This window comes from Cygnus atratus, chromosome 3 (genome assembly GCF_013377495.2).
Source record: "Cygnus atratus isolate AKBS03 ecotype Queensland, Australia chromosome 3, CAtr_DNAZoo_HiC_assembly, whole genome shotgun sequence".
Lineage (NCBI taxonomy): Eukaryota > Metazoa > Chordata > Aves > Anseriformes > Anatidae > Cygnus > Cygnus atratus.
Window position 1 is genome coordinate 89,192,323 of NC_066364.1, and position 17,784 is coordinate 89,210,106.

Here is a 17,784-nt window from a genome sequence, read left to right on the forward strand (position 1 = left end):
TTTTTTTTTCCAGTGATAGTGTGAGTTTTTTGGGTAGACAGGGGCTTGTTTAGTTCCACCAATATAGTCACCATAAAGGCATTTGCATTGAACGAAGTGTTGTTTGTTGTAGGAATTGAAAGCACACACATAATCCTGGTATTTTTATGGTTCTATTACAGAGGTATTGAATTTAGTGGTAGTGGAAATGCCTTGACAAATTTAGCATTTTTTGCTCAGGTACAGACTAAATCTATTTTATGCTTTTTGGACTTCAGGGAGTTTGCTTTTGGTGAAGTGCTTGGTAATGCTGGGAGGAAAACTATTTAAGGCCTGGAAAAGGAAGTTATGGGAAGGTTTCTTTCCAGATAGGATGTTCTGTCCAATATATGCTGTGATTGTTGGGGGATTTTACAGATAGATTCGGTGTGTACTCAGTGGGAAATTTCTTTCAGTTTTGAATTTATTTTTCTCATGGCATGGACGACAATATCAAAATGCTATCACCTTATTGACCTATCCTGTTGGTAGTATGCATTTATAAACAGAGGCAATTGTATTTAGAAAATATATTCTTACTGTTTATTATTTTACAGTAGAGATTAATTTTGGATTTTGGTTTGAGAAGTTTGGATAACCATTCTTTAAACACTTAATAACTTCTTTCTTTTTTTTTTTTTTTTTCTTTCCAGATAGATGAAGATGAGCCTTTGTTTCTCAGTCTTATCAATGATCTATTTCCGGGGTTGCAGTTGGACAGTAGTACATATATGGAGCTACAGACTGCAGTAGCTAATCAGATTGAAGAAGCAGGATTGATTAACCATCCACCATGGAATCTTAAGCTTGTTCAGGTAAAACATTGTTTTTTTCCTAAAATCTTTTTAACAAACAGAAGTCAGAACACCATTTTAATGGTTAAATCTCTGTCTCATTCAAGGACCTGTGCTCTTATTAATGGAATAAAATAAAGGTTGTATGTAGACCACACTAAGGAATAATAATCTAAGGGTCATTTTTTTGTTATTATTATTACTTCGTTAAATTATTCAGAAGAAAAAAAAATGTTAAAGCATGCTGTTAACCCATCCTTTCCCAGATACGGTAGTGCATCTAAGCTATTTGAATGCAGAAATGAAGCACATAAATGGCTCTCTAAACATGAGTTTCTTAGGCTAGAGTAGGGATGGTAGGGCATAAGAATAGTTAGGAGGCATTTTGAAGGCCAAGGCAGAAAATAAATAGTGACGAGAAACAAAGCCAGGGCACAACTTCTGCTACACAGGGAATGAGAGCTAAAAGACCTATCATTGGGCAAAGAAAAAAAAAAAAAGAGGTGCGTTTTCATGACTTAAATACGTTTCTGTAATGAAGGATGGTCTTCATGATGGGTTTGAGCAGACATTATAGGAAACAAAGACTCAAACCTTATGTGAGAAAGAACCTGTATTGTTGGGTAATCATTCAGCTTAGCCGTATTGGGTTAAAAGAGATAAAGTATGTGTAGAAGCCTCAGGCAGTCTTAGTATATGCTATGACAACCTTATTTAAAGCTATGACAAGGCTAAGTATGCAAGTGAGCATGCAGGAGGATACTGTAAAATGAAAGAACCAAAAGATAGAAGATTGTTAAGGTGTTCCAAAAAATTAATTATTTTTGATTTAGAAATATTTATAAGACATTATGTTCAATAAACTAATGATTTAATGGTTAAACCATGATTTTGGATTATGGTAATTTTTTGTTTAGTGTGGGTTAATCATATGGCATATAGCTGATTAATGGGTATATAGTTATTTAATAGGAAGGCCTTGAAGTGCTAGGTTTGTTCATAGGCTGTACAGTCTTCATATACAAAAACCTGCAAGAAGTGCTGTGCCTATGCCTATTTCATACACTCAAGATGTTTTAGCACTTTACTGCTTAGTTATTTGTGTGTTAAATATTTTGCCACTATTCTTTTTTTTTGCTTTTGAGTAATACAGAAAATCCTTTTTAAAATTTGGTTAAAAAACCAAAATGTTGAGTTGCTTTGAATAGGTTAGGCAAGATTTAGTTCGATAAACTGTTTCATAGTAAACTTGGTGCTTTACATATTAGGACAATTCCACAACACACTACAAATCAACAAACACAAGCTGGTTTCAGTTCTGAGCGCATTATGTTCTATGTCTAATATATTTACAATCACTGACTATCAAACATATTAAATGCAAGCCAAAATCTTCCAAAAGCTTATTTCTCAAAACATTTTGATTTTTAATAGTTGTATGAAACTTCTCTAGTACGTCATGGATTGATGACACTTGGACCTAGTGGATCTGGAAAAACAATGGTCATAACCATATTAATGAGAGCAATGACAGAATGTGGACAACCTCATAGAGAAATGCGAATGAATCCCAAAGCTATAACAGCTCCTCAGATGTTTGGAAAACTAGATGCTGCAACTAATGATTGGACAGATGGAATATTTTCTACACTGTGGAGGAAAACACTGAAAGCTAAAAAGGGTATGTAAATACTTTGTGTGGGGTGTCATAAAAGTGCCTCTTGAATGACATATTGAAAAAAGAATCTTGAATTTGCAGATGTGGTTAAGTCCTTTCTTGAAAACAACTATAGAGACCATAGCCAATGTTACAATTCACTTCTCAAGAAAGGGCAAGAGTTTAAAAAAATATTGTTTCAGTATTATATGTATATAAAAACTGTTTGTTTCCTTGCCACTCTAGTTCTATAATGCAGATGGAGGCTGCAGATGGAGACTTGAAGGCTGATAAAATACAGTGAAGGTTTACTGATAGAATCATAGAATCATTAAGGTTGGAAAAGACCTTAAAGAAAGGGAATTCCTCTAGGGAACCTTCCCAAAAGGAGGTTTTTTTCTTAAAATGGAAATGTTGAACTGTTTGTTTTTTGGTCTTTGATGTTGAAATGGGTTTACATAGCAAGGTTTTAGTAGCAGGGGATCTGCAGGGCTGACCTATATGAGAAGAAGCCAGGGACTGTACTGTGCTGGACGTGGACAGTTTTATCTGGAAGAGAACCACCACAGGACACGGCTGAGCCTATCAGTGAAAATGGTGGTGTCTTTGTGGTAACATATTTAAGAAAGGGCAAAACACTGCTCAGGCTGTGAGGAAGAAAAAGTAAGAGAAACAATCCTTTGAGCACCAAGGTCGGTGAAGGAGGGAGAGGAGGTACTCCAGACACCAGAGCAGATATTCCCTGCAGCCCAATGGAGAGGACCATGCCAGAGCACACTGCAAGTGGATATGCTCTGAAGGAAGTGCAGCCCATGGAGAACCCATGTTGGAGCAGGCTTACCCTGAAGGACTGCAGCCTGTGGAGAGGACTCATGCAGGAGAAAATTTTCTTGAAGAACAAGAAGGATCCATGGCAAGGATCTGCATTGGAACAGGGTGAAAGTGTGAGGAGGAAGGAGTGGCAGAGAGGAACTGTTATGAACTGATCATAACCCTCGTTATCTGTATTGCATATGCTGCATGGGGTGGTGGTGGAGGAAGGAAGAAGAGTTAGATGGGTTGGGAAGGAAGGAGTGAAGTTGAGCATGGACTAGAAATGGGGTGGAGGAAAAGGTTTTTTTGTTTGTTTTTTGTCTTTCTTTCTCATCATCCAATTCTATATTAATTGGCAATAAATTAGAATTAGAATAGTTCAGCTGAAAGGGACCTAGAAAGATTGAGTCCCACTGCCTGACCAATTCAGGGCTAAAAGAAGTTAAAACATTTTATTAAAGGTGCTTAAACACCCTCACGGTAAAGAAATTTTTCCTAATGTCCAGTCTGAACCTCCCCTAGCACAGCTCTGTGCTGTTCGTAAACATCCTGTCATTAGTTCCCAGGGAGAAGAGACTGACACGTCTCTCTCCATTTCCCTTCCTCAGGAAGTTGTAAAGAGCAATGAGGTTGCCTCTGAGCCTTCTTTTTTTCAAACCAAAGTGTCCTCAGCCCTTCCTCATATGACCTATCTTCTGACCCTTCTAACAGCTTCATTGTCCTCCTCTAGATGCATTCAAGTATCTTATCATAGAATCATAGAATATCCCGAGTTGGAAGGGACCTATAAGGATCATCTAGTCCAACTCCTGGCACCGCACAGGTCTACCCAAAAGTTTAGACCATGTGACTGAGTGCACAGTCCAATCGCTTCTTAAATTCAGCAGGCTTGGTGCAGTGACTACGTCACTGGGGAGCCTGTTCCAGTGTGCAACCACCCCCTCAGTGAAGAACCTCTTCCTGATGTCCAGCCTAAACTTCCCCTGCCTCAGCTTAACACCGTTCCTGCGGGTCCTATCACTGGTGTTTACAGAGGATAGGTCACCTGCCTCTCCACTCCCCCTCGTGAGGAAGTTGTAGACTGCGTATCTTAATATCCTTTCTATAAATAGTAATTTTATAAATTAATTTTCCCCAAGTCAAGTCTATTTTTCATGATGGTAGTTGGCAAGTGATCTCTATCTTTACCTCAACCCATGAGCATTTTCATCTTATTTTCTCCCCCTGTCCTGTTGAGGAGGGAGAGTGAGAAAGTGGTTGGCTGGGTGTCCAGCAGCCAGAAAAGGCAATCTCACCAGAGATGTACATTATAAAGATATGAAAAAGCCCTCATTTGCTTCTTTCAAAAATGGCATCTTAACTGGGTGTTCAACTCATATAGTAATGAGTATGTGTAGAGACAGCAGAATTTACAGTAAGCAAAATTTATTTTTATACATTATTTAAGTTCTGAGGCATTTTCAATGTTCTTTGAGCATGAGGATATGAACCATGTATTTTTATTTTTTTTAATTTTTTTTCCAGGTGAAAATGTGTTTCTGATTTTAGATGGTCCTGTAGATGCAATCTGGATTGAGAATCTAAATTCAGTTTTGGATGATAACAAGACCCTCACTCTAGCAAATGGAGATCGAATTCCTATGTCCCCTACATGTAAGCTGTTATTTGAAGTCCACAACATTGAGAATGCCTCTCCAGCCACAGTTTCTCGAATGGGTATGGTCTATATCAGTTCCTCTGCCCTCAGCTGGAGACCGATATTGCAAGTAAGATTACCATTGCTGGCTACTCCTAACTTTACCTTGTTATATATTTACACAGAAGAATAATGTGGGTGTTTTTCAGGCATGGCTGAAAAAACGTTCTCCTCAAGAAGCTGAAGTTTTACAAAGTTTGTATGATAGAATATTTGAACCAGCATATACGTATATGAAACTAAACCTTAATCCCAAAATGGAGCTTCTGGAATGTAACTACATTATGCAGGTAAAACAGATACTGTGTAAGTCTGTATGAATTGACATAGTATGTGTGGAAAAATAGCAAAATGAACATTTGATAACAATAAAATTTCATTTGAAAAGATTGTTTCTGACTTAGGAAATCACAACCTCAGTATTTCTTTCTTAGGGAATACAAGAGGAACTGTTAGGGATGTGCAAAATAAAATTTTACTTCTCCTTATTGCTTTCTGTATAGGCTAGTCTTCTGTTGACTGGATTTTGCAAGCTTTAGAAGGTTTTCAGAAGTATGTGTTTTTTAAGCTTGTGGTCTCATTCCAATTCTTTAAATACCAAACATATTGCTGTAAGGGTCAGATCAACCCTACTGGTACTTTCAGCAGAGACAGCAAAGAATAATTCTGATTATCTTTTTATCCAGATGTAGTAGCTATGATTCTGTCAGTCAATGTTTCCAAGTTCAGCATAATAATTTTTGCTTCTCCCTTCCTATCAATTGCAGTTCTTCCTTGAGTGGGATCAAATCAGTGTTTTATTATTAATAAAAATTATTTGCTTGGTGGATATTGCAAGATTGCAAGTCCTATACTGCATGTCTCCAGCTGATTTGTTTATGAATCAGTTGTCATGTGCAGATTCTAAGTCTCCAGACTGCATTGGTCCATGTAATCTCAGCTTTATATTGACAGTCTCATTAAAAAAAAAAATCAGTAGCGACTTTGAATAAGAGAGTAGACAAAGTAATATTTTGGCTAACACTACAATTAATATTAAAGTACCCAATTAGAACCTGGTATCTCTTTACTGTCCATTAGGGATTTAGCTTCAGATGTTCAATAGTTGGAAGTATTTTGCTGCAAATTAATAGCCACAATTGATGCTGCAAAGATTAACTATTTGCAGTATCAAATGGAATTAAGTTATCTATGGAATTGAAGACCACAGGCAGAAACTATGTAATTCATTCATTTATGATGATAAAATAAAAAGTAGATGTGTTCTCCACAAATTTTCTACAGAGAGAGAATATTTTTTTCTTCTGCATTTTTTATCTGTGAGACCTTTGACTGAATTCATGTAGTATTTTTTTCTTTTTTTTAGTGTTGATTGCTTGCACTTCCCGAATAGGGAAATATTTCCCTGATTTAACCTGTATTCAATATTTCTTCCTGTGATGCAAATCTCTAGTTTCTGTCACAGGTGTGACAGTAAATAACCCACACTGGATCTCCATGCTGGTGCTTACCTAAGATCTAGTGAGATCAGACCTTTTACACTACTTGATAACTTTATACATTCAGACACTCACTTGCTTCCCCCCTCCAGTATTATGTTCAATTCCTCTTCCCAGCAGGGATTTTGCTCTTGGTGTGGGAGGCTTCGGCAAAAAGTCTCATTAGTTCTGTGCTGAGCAGCCACTTGCAGCTACCAGGATTGGGCATTACTTGACAAAGGTCCCTTGGCATTATTCAGCTTTTTCTCTCTGATCTCTACAGGATCTTCCCCCACTTCCAAGTTCTTTCCTCCAACCATGATCTTAACTTCCTTCTTTCTGCACTCCCTTTTTTCCAAGACTACTTCGTTTTGGGAACCCTTTTTTTTCCCTACCACCTCTTCTTCCCCAAATTTCAAGGTCCCGCTTTTCCCATAAATGGTCTAAGAAGCACTGTACCTGATCGGCCTCCTGACTGGTGCATCTACCTCATGTCTTTTTACTAATTGCAGGATTCAGGATATTCCAATTTTGTTTAGCCCAGGTATTATCAAAAATTACACCCCAGATCAGTTGCAGGTAGCAGACTTGTACCTGAGAGTTCAGAAGTCAAGTTTTGAATGTTCACCCACTCAAACACATGTACCCGATTATCTGTTTTTTGTTAGCATTCACTGTTAACGGTGTTTTTCTTTTTGTTTGCCCCAATCCTAACAGTATAATTATCTTATAATAGTATTATGTAAAAGTGATTCCACTGTTGCCTTCCTTCTTGCAATTTCCACTGTCTTTGATTTTCTAACTATATATATTCTACTGTTGATCCTAGATTTTTTTTTCTGCTGTTTTTACTTTTATATTTGCGTTTTGACTGTTCACCTTCCTCTGACCCACCTCATTACATTGACAAATAAAATTTACCTTAGAAGATTCATGTAGTTTTTGTTTAGGGATATCCTGTCTTAAAAGCCTATTGGAAAAGTCAATTAACTTGTAGCTAAGGATGGTCTGATTGATATGGTCTGCCTGAAGGAGCAAAGGTGTTCAGTGGAGTTCTTTACCAGAGATTTTCATGTAACTAAGCAGTCATAGCAGAAGACAGGCAGTTATTTACAGCTAAATAATTGATCACATGAAAGGAAATCAATGATTAAAGTAAAGGATCAGTTTTTACAAAGGAGAGATGTTACCACTGGTCCTGAGGTACCCGTGTGGGGATTAGTTCTGTTCAAAATGTTCATTAAAAACTTGGAAAAGTTGTAGGTGAAGAAGTTTACTGATGACACTATATTATTGAGGGTGGTAAGGACAAAACAGCTAACCATGAAGAACTATAGACAGACTTTATGGGACTGAATAAATAGGTAATAAAATGGCAAATGAAATTCATGAAGGGGCTTGCACAGGATAAAACAAACTGTTCAATGCCATATATAGCACACCACTGGAACATCTTGCCAAAGGGTGTTATGGATGGTAAAAGTTTATGTACGTTCAAGACCAATCCTGATATTTTCATGGTAGAAAAATCTATAGAGGACTAATAAACCTAGAAGAAGTGTATTTGGTGCAGAAAGACCTAAGTTGCACAGAGTACCAGCAGGAAGTACCACTGTCAGTACCACTGCAACCCAAGAAAGTACCACTAGGATGTATCATATTTTTTGTTTGTTTTTAGTCTTCAAAAAGTGTCCACTTGGTATTTTCATCTGACCTGTTACACCCATTTGTGGTATTTTTATGAGTCAGTTTATCTTTATCTGTTTTCTTTCTTAAAAAAAAAAAAATTTTACAGAATACTGCTGAGAGCCAAAGCATCATGTAAAAATTTGCAATTGTGCTTATGTTTGAAGGGAGAAACAGATTATGTTCAGATAAACTGGGACAAAGCCTGTATCTGCAATAATTAGATAACATATCAATCATCTTCCAAAGAAAAGTAGTGGCATTATTTTAACATTATTAACTATAATTGATATTGGTTAATCATCTTTTTTAAACTGCGTTTTAAATTAATAAAAAATATTCTAACTACTTATGTCCTTAGGCTGCATTTTATATATATATATGTGTATATATATGTATATTTATATATTACTACATTACTTCCTACTTCAGTATGAGATTGAGATCCAAAATAGCATAAAGAATACTAATTCCAGAAGCTGACTGAAAATCTGATTCTCTGTTAGAAAGAAATATTTTGAAGCAATGTGTTTGACACTGATTTGTACAGAAAGGAAATATGAGTGATGTTCTGTAAGACAGTCAAAATAAACATCTGGTTTTGTGAATGACATAGATAGCAAGTTACTAGATTTCTGGAATCCAGTTCCTTAAAAACAGAGGGAAGCAATCATAAAATTGGATATTTAGAAGTTTTTTTGTTTGCTTGTATGTTTTTTGTTTTGTTTTGTTTTTTACACAAAATGGAAGTTAATGTGCTATATGCAACATTTGACTATAATTTAAATAAATACATTGGAAAGTAACTGAAAATTCTTCCATGCTTAAAAGAATTTTAATGCAAGAGATGCTTTGAGGAATTTTCAGAATTGAGGAGGCACATACATTATAATATTTAATTAAGGCCACCTAGTTTTGGAGTTCTGAATATCCCACTAGGTATTATAAATACCCTTAAAATGTTGTTCTGTTACTCTAGATCTTAAGTTACATTATCAGGTAGGCATAATTTAAAAGGATATTTGACTAGCAAAGTACTTAAGTAATTTTGAAAATGTTGTCCAGGTTTATGTAAATATAAATAAATAAATTAGCAATAATGATTAATAATAAAAATTGATAATAATACATTAATGATTAATAACCATTAATAAAAATAGATTAAATACTTTTAATCTATTTTCTTGAGTTTGTAGTTCTGAATTTTATATTATTCTTTGGTAATCTGTATTTTCAATTTATAATTTAAAGTTTGAATACATATAAATGCATATAAATGTAAGTATGGATGTGTAAAAATAAAAAATGATTATTTAATATTTTCTTAATGCATAATACTTTACAATATTTTCAGTGTATTAATCTTCTGGAGGGCTTGATTCCATCGAAGGAAGAAGGTGGTTTATCAACTATATCTCATCTGCATAAATTGTTCTCCTTTGGAATAATGTGGAGTTTAGGTGCCCTTTTGGAGTTGGACAGCAGAGATAAACTTGAAGCCTTCATTAGAGCTCATGATAACAAATTAGATTTGCCAGAAATCCCCCCTGGCACCAGTCAAACCATGTATGAATTTTATGTTACTGATTATGGTAAGAAAAAGCATTGGCAGTCTTTTTTTATACTGGCATTTTAAAACTGAATATAGCTCATTTGAAATTTAAATTTACTAATTTAGACCTAGTTCTTTGGTAATTGGAGCACAGATTTTGACAGTACAGTAGTAACACAGATTCCCTATGCATCAGCTTTGTAAAAGTGAGATGTTATAAACCAAGAATTGGTAGTATTGGTGGTTCATTGGTAGTATTTTCTTCCTTTGTTTCTAGTTTCATTCGCACATATTTTTTTTCTCTATTAGCTATCGTTAAACAGTCTACAATTTTTAGGTAATTTATGCTTAGGCTGTTCTAGCCTAAATTATTTTTATGTTTATACTTAATTTCCTCACAGCTAGAATTTTTTGATAAATATATAAATAAATAAATATATAATCTGATTTAAATTCTACTTCATAATCATTGTTTATCCATGTATGATGATCAGCAATAAATCTTAAATTTTATGACTTCAAACAGTCATATTTTCCAGAAATAATTTATGGTTTAAATTACACACACAACAAAATTTACAAAGAATTTATTGTTCTTTCATAGTATTTTCTCACATTAATGCATCTATTTCTCATTTATCCAAATCTAGATTATTTTGCAAGCAATGTTGATTTAGTGTATACACACACAATCCATATTTTCACATTCTATACCTTTTCACCAATAAAGTAAGAACATGTTTCCAAGTAAACATTATTTTGGCCTTTTTATTTAGGAAGCTATCTATAAATTTAAGTAGTACATATATATTTAGTTGGATTCTTTTTTTTTTTTTTATACTGACAAAATGTTGACTCCAGGAATTTATTTATTTTTATTTATTTTTTTGTCATTTCAGGTGACTGGGAACACTGGAGTAAAAATGTTCAGGAATATGTTTATCCAACAGATAGTGTCCCAGACTACGCATCTATTCTGGTTCCAAATGTTGACAATGTCAGAACACAGTTTTTGATAAACACAATTGCAAAGCAACACAAAGTAAGTGCAGGATTACTTATTTAAGTGTATATAAATAGAAACTTACTTATAAAGTAACTGGAGTTGCAATCATCGTTCATATTCTCTGTCTCTAGTATTGCTTGCCAGCTGCATCATTATTACTCTATTTTTGTTTCCTTGACATGAATTCTCTATACTTATTTCTGTTCTGAGAAAAAAAAAAAAAACATGTTAAATATCCACTTAATGAGGCATTTTTTTCTCATAAAAGTATAACTCCAACAATGCATTATTTTTCTTGGAGGAAAACATAAAACCTTTTCCCTAGTCGTTACACCATATTCCTCTTTCCAGTTTATGCTTTCTTGAATAGAGAAATGAGGAAAATAGACTTCACAAGTAAGCTTATGATAAACATGAAATTACTAACCTTTACTGCATTTTTTTCCCCTCAGTAGGAAAACTGTAGTTAATACCAGTAGCCATGACTAAAAAGGAGAAAAGGAGACAATACTTCTTTATACAGATTTTACCAATACAGATTTTACCAATTAGGTCCAATCATGGGCCACAGGCCACATCAAACAATAGTTATTTAAACATATATAGGCCTATTTGCCCAGTGGAAAATCAGGAAAAAACAAACCAACCATCACCACCACCAAAAACATTTGCATTAGCGCAATGCTATTAACAGCCCTAGCAACTTGCCATGGAAACATGCCAATCTGTGAGGTACAAGTCAGTATACTCCCATCTCAATATCTGGAACCAATATTAGAAATACCGCAAGTGTATGAGCCAGTGCTGGAATTTGGCTTTTCTGTGAAATTCTGGGATCTGGACACAGAACATTTTACTTGGGTTTGATGAAACTGTTCCAGAGGCCATAATTTGGCTGTCCGTTTGATGTATTAGACTATAAAAACACACAAAATCTTGATATTTAGAAACATGGTAAATCTCTGAAGGTCAATGCCTCAGAAGATATTTGTGGTGGTTTTACCCTACAAGGCAGCTGAGCTCCAACATAACTGCTTTCTCACTCCCCCTCCTCAAAGGAAAAGGGGGAGAAAATACGATGAAAAGGGCTCAAGGGCTGAGATAAGGACAGGGAGATCACTCGCTGATTATTGTCATGGGCAAAACAGACTCAGCATAGGAAGATTAATATAGTTCATTGCCTTTCACTAGAAGACAGGGCAGTAAGAACTAAAATCAAACTAAAAACACCTTCCCCCCCATCCATCCTCTTCCACCTCCTCCCCCTGAACAGCACAGGGGAACGGGGAATGGGGGCTGCGGTCAGTCCCTGGCTCTTCGTCTCCACCGCTCCTTCACGGTCACTCTGACCCTGCTGCACGTGGGGTCCCTCCCATGGGATGCCATCCTTCCCGAACTGAGCCTGCGGGGGCTGCCCACAGGCAGCAGCTCTTCAAGAACTGCTCCCACATGGCTCCGTACCACGGGGTCCATCCATCAGGAGCAAACTGCTCCAGCACGGGTCCCCCACGGGTGGCAGCTCCCCCCAGACCCCCTGCTCCTGCGTGGGCTCCCCTCCACGGGCTGCAGCTCCGGCCCGGTGCTTGCTCCTGGGGGGGATGTCCATAGGCCGCAGCCTCCTCCAGGCCACATCCACCTGCTCCACCGGGGGTTCCTCCACGGGCTGCAGCGTGGAGATCTGCTCCATGTGGGACCCATGGGCTGCAGGGGGACAGCCTGCTCCACCAGAAGCCTCTCCAGAGGCCGCAAGGGAACTTCTGCTCCAGCACCTGGAGCACCTCCTGCCCACTTTCTCCACTGACCTTTCTGTTTTCAGGGTTGTTTCTCACTCCTCTCTTCCAGCTGCTGTTGCAAAGCAGTTTTTTTTCCCCCTTTCTTAAATTTGCTCTCCCAGAGGTACAACCAACATCACTTACTGGCTCAGAACTGGCCAGCAGCAGGTCCCTTTTGGAGCCGACTGGAGCTGACTCTGGTCTGACCTCTAGAATATCTGTTTTAAAATATCTGTTTTAGCAATTGTTTAATTGGTTTCAGGACAATATCAGGAAGAAAGAATTATCCTTCTATCACAAGCACATGTCACCAAAGATTACATTCAAATTAGACGTTCGAGACTATTTCCATCATAAAAAAGTCTTCCCAGGGTCATACACTGCAAGAGATTGCTGCAGACTGCTGTAGTGCGTGTGTTAGAAAGTAGAAGGCGTCAAGCAACGGAGAAAAAAAAAAGGCAAAAAAAAAAAAAAACCACAAGTAAACCCTCTAGTACATTCTCACTTTAATCCTTCCTATTTTGACTCAATAACTAATTTGTGTTGGAGAGTTCAGATGGGATGAAAATACATACTGTGTCACTGCATATGGAGACACAGAAAAACTACCAGAATAATATATCCTTTTAAATTAGGCACAGAAAATGTCCCTTTCTCTAAAATAATTCTGTTATGCATTCTTAGTTAATAGTTTTGATACTACTTACACTATTCAAATGTCTATTGCAGGCAGTTTTGCTCATAGGAGAACAGGGGACTGCAAAGACAGTCATGATTAAGGCATACTTGAAGAAGTATGATCCAGAAGAACATTTGTCAAAATGTCTAAACTTTTCATCTGCCACAGAACCATTTATGTTTCAGGTAAAAATATAACTTTTAAACAAATCTTGTTTATTATGTCCTTGCTAAATATTTAAATATACGTAATTCTGATGATAAGTGATATAGAAATAAAGTTTAAAGGAACTTTTTTCCTCTAAGTCCCTTAAAAACTTCAGAAAATTCTATAAAAATATTTTTTTTCAGAGCAGAATAAAATATGTTCACTCATATAGATGCATGATTGCTGAGTGCTTTTCCTTTATGTAATTCTAAGAATCCATTTTTTAATATTTTTCATTTATTTTTTTGCTGAAAATTTTTCATTTCTCTTTAGACTAATGATTTTTTTTGTTTATAATTCATCATTTTTTTCCTGATTCAGTAGTTTATAATCATATATGTATAGTTTAATAAAAAAAAAAGCAGATTTCAAATACTAGATCATCTTATTTCTCCTCAGTTCAGGAGTGACTAGTACAACGATCTAATCTTTAAGGGTCCGCTAGCACTGCAACTTTATAAGATTTCCCTTGCCCAAAAGAACTGCAAAGAATCCATGTAAATAGACACAAATACTACAGATAGCTTTTCAAGTGGTAGAAAGGATGATTTATACCACAGCACTGTGATTCAATACTATTTTGCTAGGATGTGATCCTGTAAGTTTAGTTGGCTTCATTACCTCTTGAAAGCAATGAATTCATGGTGAGAATGCTCTGGTAGGAGAGTAATCATCGGGGAAGATTTCTTAATTGAAAAGCCTGCTCATGAAGCAGGTTTTACAAATTCCGTCCCCAAATCCAGTATTTGTTTTTAAGAAGCTAATTCAAAATGGTATTAAGAAAATGGTGAGAAATCATAACTTCAATCACACACTCCCTCTCTTTTTTTTTTTCTTTTTTTTTTTTAAGTTCCAAACTCATAGAACACCTGCTGGGCTTTTCTGTTATGTGTAGGATGTCTGGCCATGGTGTATATATTAAACTATGAAGCAGAATAAGGCAGGCATCCTTTCATGCGTGCAAGATTAATTGAACAGTCAGTATCTTTGTCTCAGTGTCCTTCACTTAGTATATTATGGGTCCCTAGAACATTACTGTCTTGAAAAACAAAATCCAGACTTCCTCCTGTCTGGTACAGAGACTCTATGAAAGGAACTTACTGTGCCTCGTCTCTGCTACAGTCCTGTGATACCTCTGAAGATTTGCTTTATGTTTTCAGCTAGCTAGCTAAGTACATAGTTCACTCTACTGATTTCCGAGAGAAATGTAGCTGGGGGAAAAAACAAAAAACAAAACAAAACAAACAAAAAAAACCAGTTGAAATGCTTCTAAACAGTTGAAAGAGCTGCATTCAAAATAATTTTTGAAGTTTGAGTTGTCATTCTGAGGGTATTCGAAAGACAGGTTGATTTTAGATGTGATAGCTGTGAAACAAAATTTTTATTTTCTAATATAATCATTTTCTGCTTCTTATCAGTTTCACTTTAATTAAATGTCTCCAAAATGATGTATTAATTCTAAGAATGTTCTATATGCATTTATCCTAGAACACTGAGCTAAATATTTTCCATGGTGAAAGCCATTGTATAAAACTTGTATCTGTTTTCTGTTTGCGATATTTCCAAAAATGTTATTAATACTTCTATCTTTATCACAGTATATGCCATATTCCTCATATAGAACAACAGTTATGCGTATAAAACCAAAACAATTATTTGTCTAAGGAAAACATTTTCTACCATCTTTTAAGGTATTTTTCTGCCATTGTTTCTAAAAGTCCAAGTACCTTTAGAAAAACTGTTGAGCTGAGAGCTTTGAAAATATATTCTAATTAAATATCAGCATCTTATTTGTCTATCACATCCTGCTTCTTATTCAGTTCAAAACTAATTGTAAAAGATTTTTGCCACCAAAATGTTAAAATACTGCATTACTTAGTCTACAAGACATCTGGGAAATTATTGTAAAAGGAATCTAAGTTGCCTTTATATGGTCTGCTGTCATACTGTAAATAGATAGATAGATTTCCTTCAAAATGAAAGCTGAAAGAGGAAAGAAGAGGAAATCATTGGTTAAGTAAGGTGGCACTTTTTTATTTTTTAACAATACATTTTAAATATTGTTGCTTTAGATAAAAAACAAGGACTTTCTTTAATTTTTAGAGGACAATAGAGAGTTATGTGGACAAACGTGTTGGAAGTACTTATGGACCTCCTGGAGGCAGAAAAATGACTGTCTTCATTGATGATATCAATATGCCAATTATCAATGAATGGGGAGATCAGGTACATTGTTAACTAGTACAATTTATTATCATACTGTTGCTATTTTTTCATATATATAGGAGTCTGTGGACTTACTCAAAATTTTAATTTACTATTAATTATTGGTAATGCTTTCTAATTATGGTGTATTTATGGAAGGAAAAAAAGAAGCAGGTTCTTACATTATTTCCACTTTCTCATATTTTTCTAAGACTAAATAAAGGCATCACTGTACTAAAATACCATATTATTAAGTTAAAGTTTGACACTAATTTGAGAGCACCAGTAAGCAAACTTCCTGCCAAACAGAAGTGTGATACCTTGCAAAAAGTAATAAAGGCTGTGTTTAATTTCAAAGGTAACAAATTGGCTTGCAAACTGGATTAAATATTTTTGGCTTTTGATGAGCCATTGTCTACAGTTTGGGTTTGTAGCATTCATATGCCTACACAGATCCCAAATAAGGCAAAAGTATTCAATAGTTCCTTCCCATAGTAGGTCTGAAGTCTTTCTAGACCAAGATGCTAGGTCTTCTGGAATAGCTATTTTAATATAAAGGGCCAGTATGCTTACCGTTACTTTCTTCAATTTGCTCAGAGTAAATTAATAAATGGGAGACCCAGTGTATGTGCAGGTTTGAATCCTCCGGCTGTCTGGCTTCTGTGAGACTCTGAGCTTGGGTTAAGAGTAATTACAGCATTAAGTTGGTTTGTTTATAGTATGGGGAGTAGGTCTCTTTATGAGAGTGGGCTTGAACAAATATTTAAGTGGCAGTATGGATCTAAGTGAATTTGTGTAGTCTGAATAGTTCATTTTCTTCACTTTAGAAAGCTGGTTTTGTAAAAATTGAAGCCAAGTGTGTGTTTTTAGTCTCTCTGAACTGCAATTTGGTCTTTTACCTAAATGCTAGCCTATTTCAATTCTTTGGTTTGCATTATTTGCTCTCACTTAAGACCTTTTTTTATTATTTTTTTTTAAATTTAAATTAGCATTAAATAATCCACAACACTGAGCTGCTTGACCATAGTCTATAATGTGGGCAAGTGGCTGTGTTTGAGGCAAAATCCTCACAGGCCCAGGCTTTACTCACTAACAGGAAGAATCTCCATTATGGAAGGATCTCCATCTTTCATCATGGCCCCAAGACATTTCTCCAATATTTTTTATGGGATGATGGTTTGTGATCAGTGCCCTGTTGCACTTCATGGCTTTGCTGGAGCACATAAGGCTTGCTAATTATTGTTGGAGCAGTTGCTATAGTGGCAACTCTCTGGTGCCTCCAGATCCATACAGGTGCTGTAGAGTAAAATACAGAGTGAATAGTCTTTTCAGAATAAGCAGATTCCTGTCTCAGAAAAGAATGAGATGTTTTGCTTCAAAGGATTCCCAAGGGAGAACTAAAGTACACGATTTGAAACTCTGAAGCTGAATACCTAATAGGAAAATATGGAACACATACATGCACATTTTGTTACATATTATGTGGTAGTCCTGCTCTGAAAGAATATTTCTGGTTTTAGAATCACATAAACCAAGATCTTCCACATGACTAAGGAACATAATTTAGTCTGAGTTTAGATTAAAATTCTCTAGAGATTAATGGTAAGGTTACAAGAATAAACTAAATTATCACAGAGTACGTTTTGGTTTGCTTCCTAATGTGTATGCTACGTAAACTTACAGGTAACAAATGAAATTGTTCGTCAAATGATGGAAATGAAAGGAATATACAGCTTGGATAAGCCTGGAGACTTCACTACAATTGTAGATGTGCAATTAATAGCAGCAATGATACATCCAGGAGGAGGCCGTAATGATATTCCCCAGCGTTTAAAAAGACAGTTTTGTATATTCAATTGTACATTGCCATCCAATGCATCCATAGACAAAATTTTTGGTACTTCTTTTTCTTGTTTTAGCATGGATTTAAAAAAAAAAAAAAAAGATATAAAATTTATAATACTATGTTCTCTCTCTCTCTCTCTCATCATGCAAATGTAAAGTGCTTCCAGTGAAACAATTGAAGATGTATTACAGCAAAATAGTGCCATGGAACAGAAATGAACACCTTTAAATGCTTATCTTTCTTATTAATGATTTTGCTTGTCTAAAATCAGAAAGTAATGGTGATTTCCTGGAAGATTATAATTAATAATGTTAATATGTAGTACATCTACATTGCCTGAAGAACCTTCTGTTGCTGACATTCTTTTAACTTTGT

General features: G+C 35.6%; 1 protein-coding gene across 1 annotated transcript in view; it reads left to right on the forward strand.

The window, feature by feature from the left end:
- Nucleotides 1–17,784, forward strand: part of DNAH8 (dynein axonemal heavy chain 8) — a 132,252-nt gene that overhangs the window by 65,343 nt on the left and 49,125 nt on the right. The window contains exons 45-53 of the mRNA XM_035558510.2: nt 672–833; nt 2,247–2,493; nt 4,807–5,048; nt 5,128–5,268; nt 9,497–9,734; nt 10,594–10,736; nt 13,202–13,336; nt 15,462–15,584; nt 17,247–17,460. Coding sequence (XP_035414403.1) covers nt 672–833; nt 2,247–2,493; nt 4,807–5,048; nt 5,128–5,268; nt 9,497–9,734; nt 10,594–10,736; nt 13,202–13,336; nt 15,462–15,584; nt 17,247–17,460 — 1,645 coding nt within the window. The remainder of the gene's footprint in view (nt 1–671; nt 834–2,246; nt 2,494–4,806; nt 5,049–5,127; nt 5,269–9,496; nt 9,735–10,593; nt 10,737–13,201; nt 13,337–15,461; nt 15,585–17,246; nt 17,461–17,784) is intronic.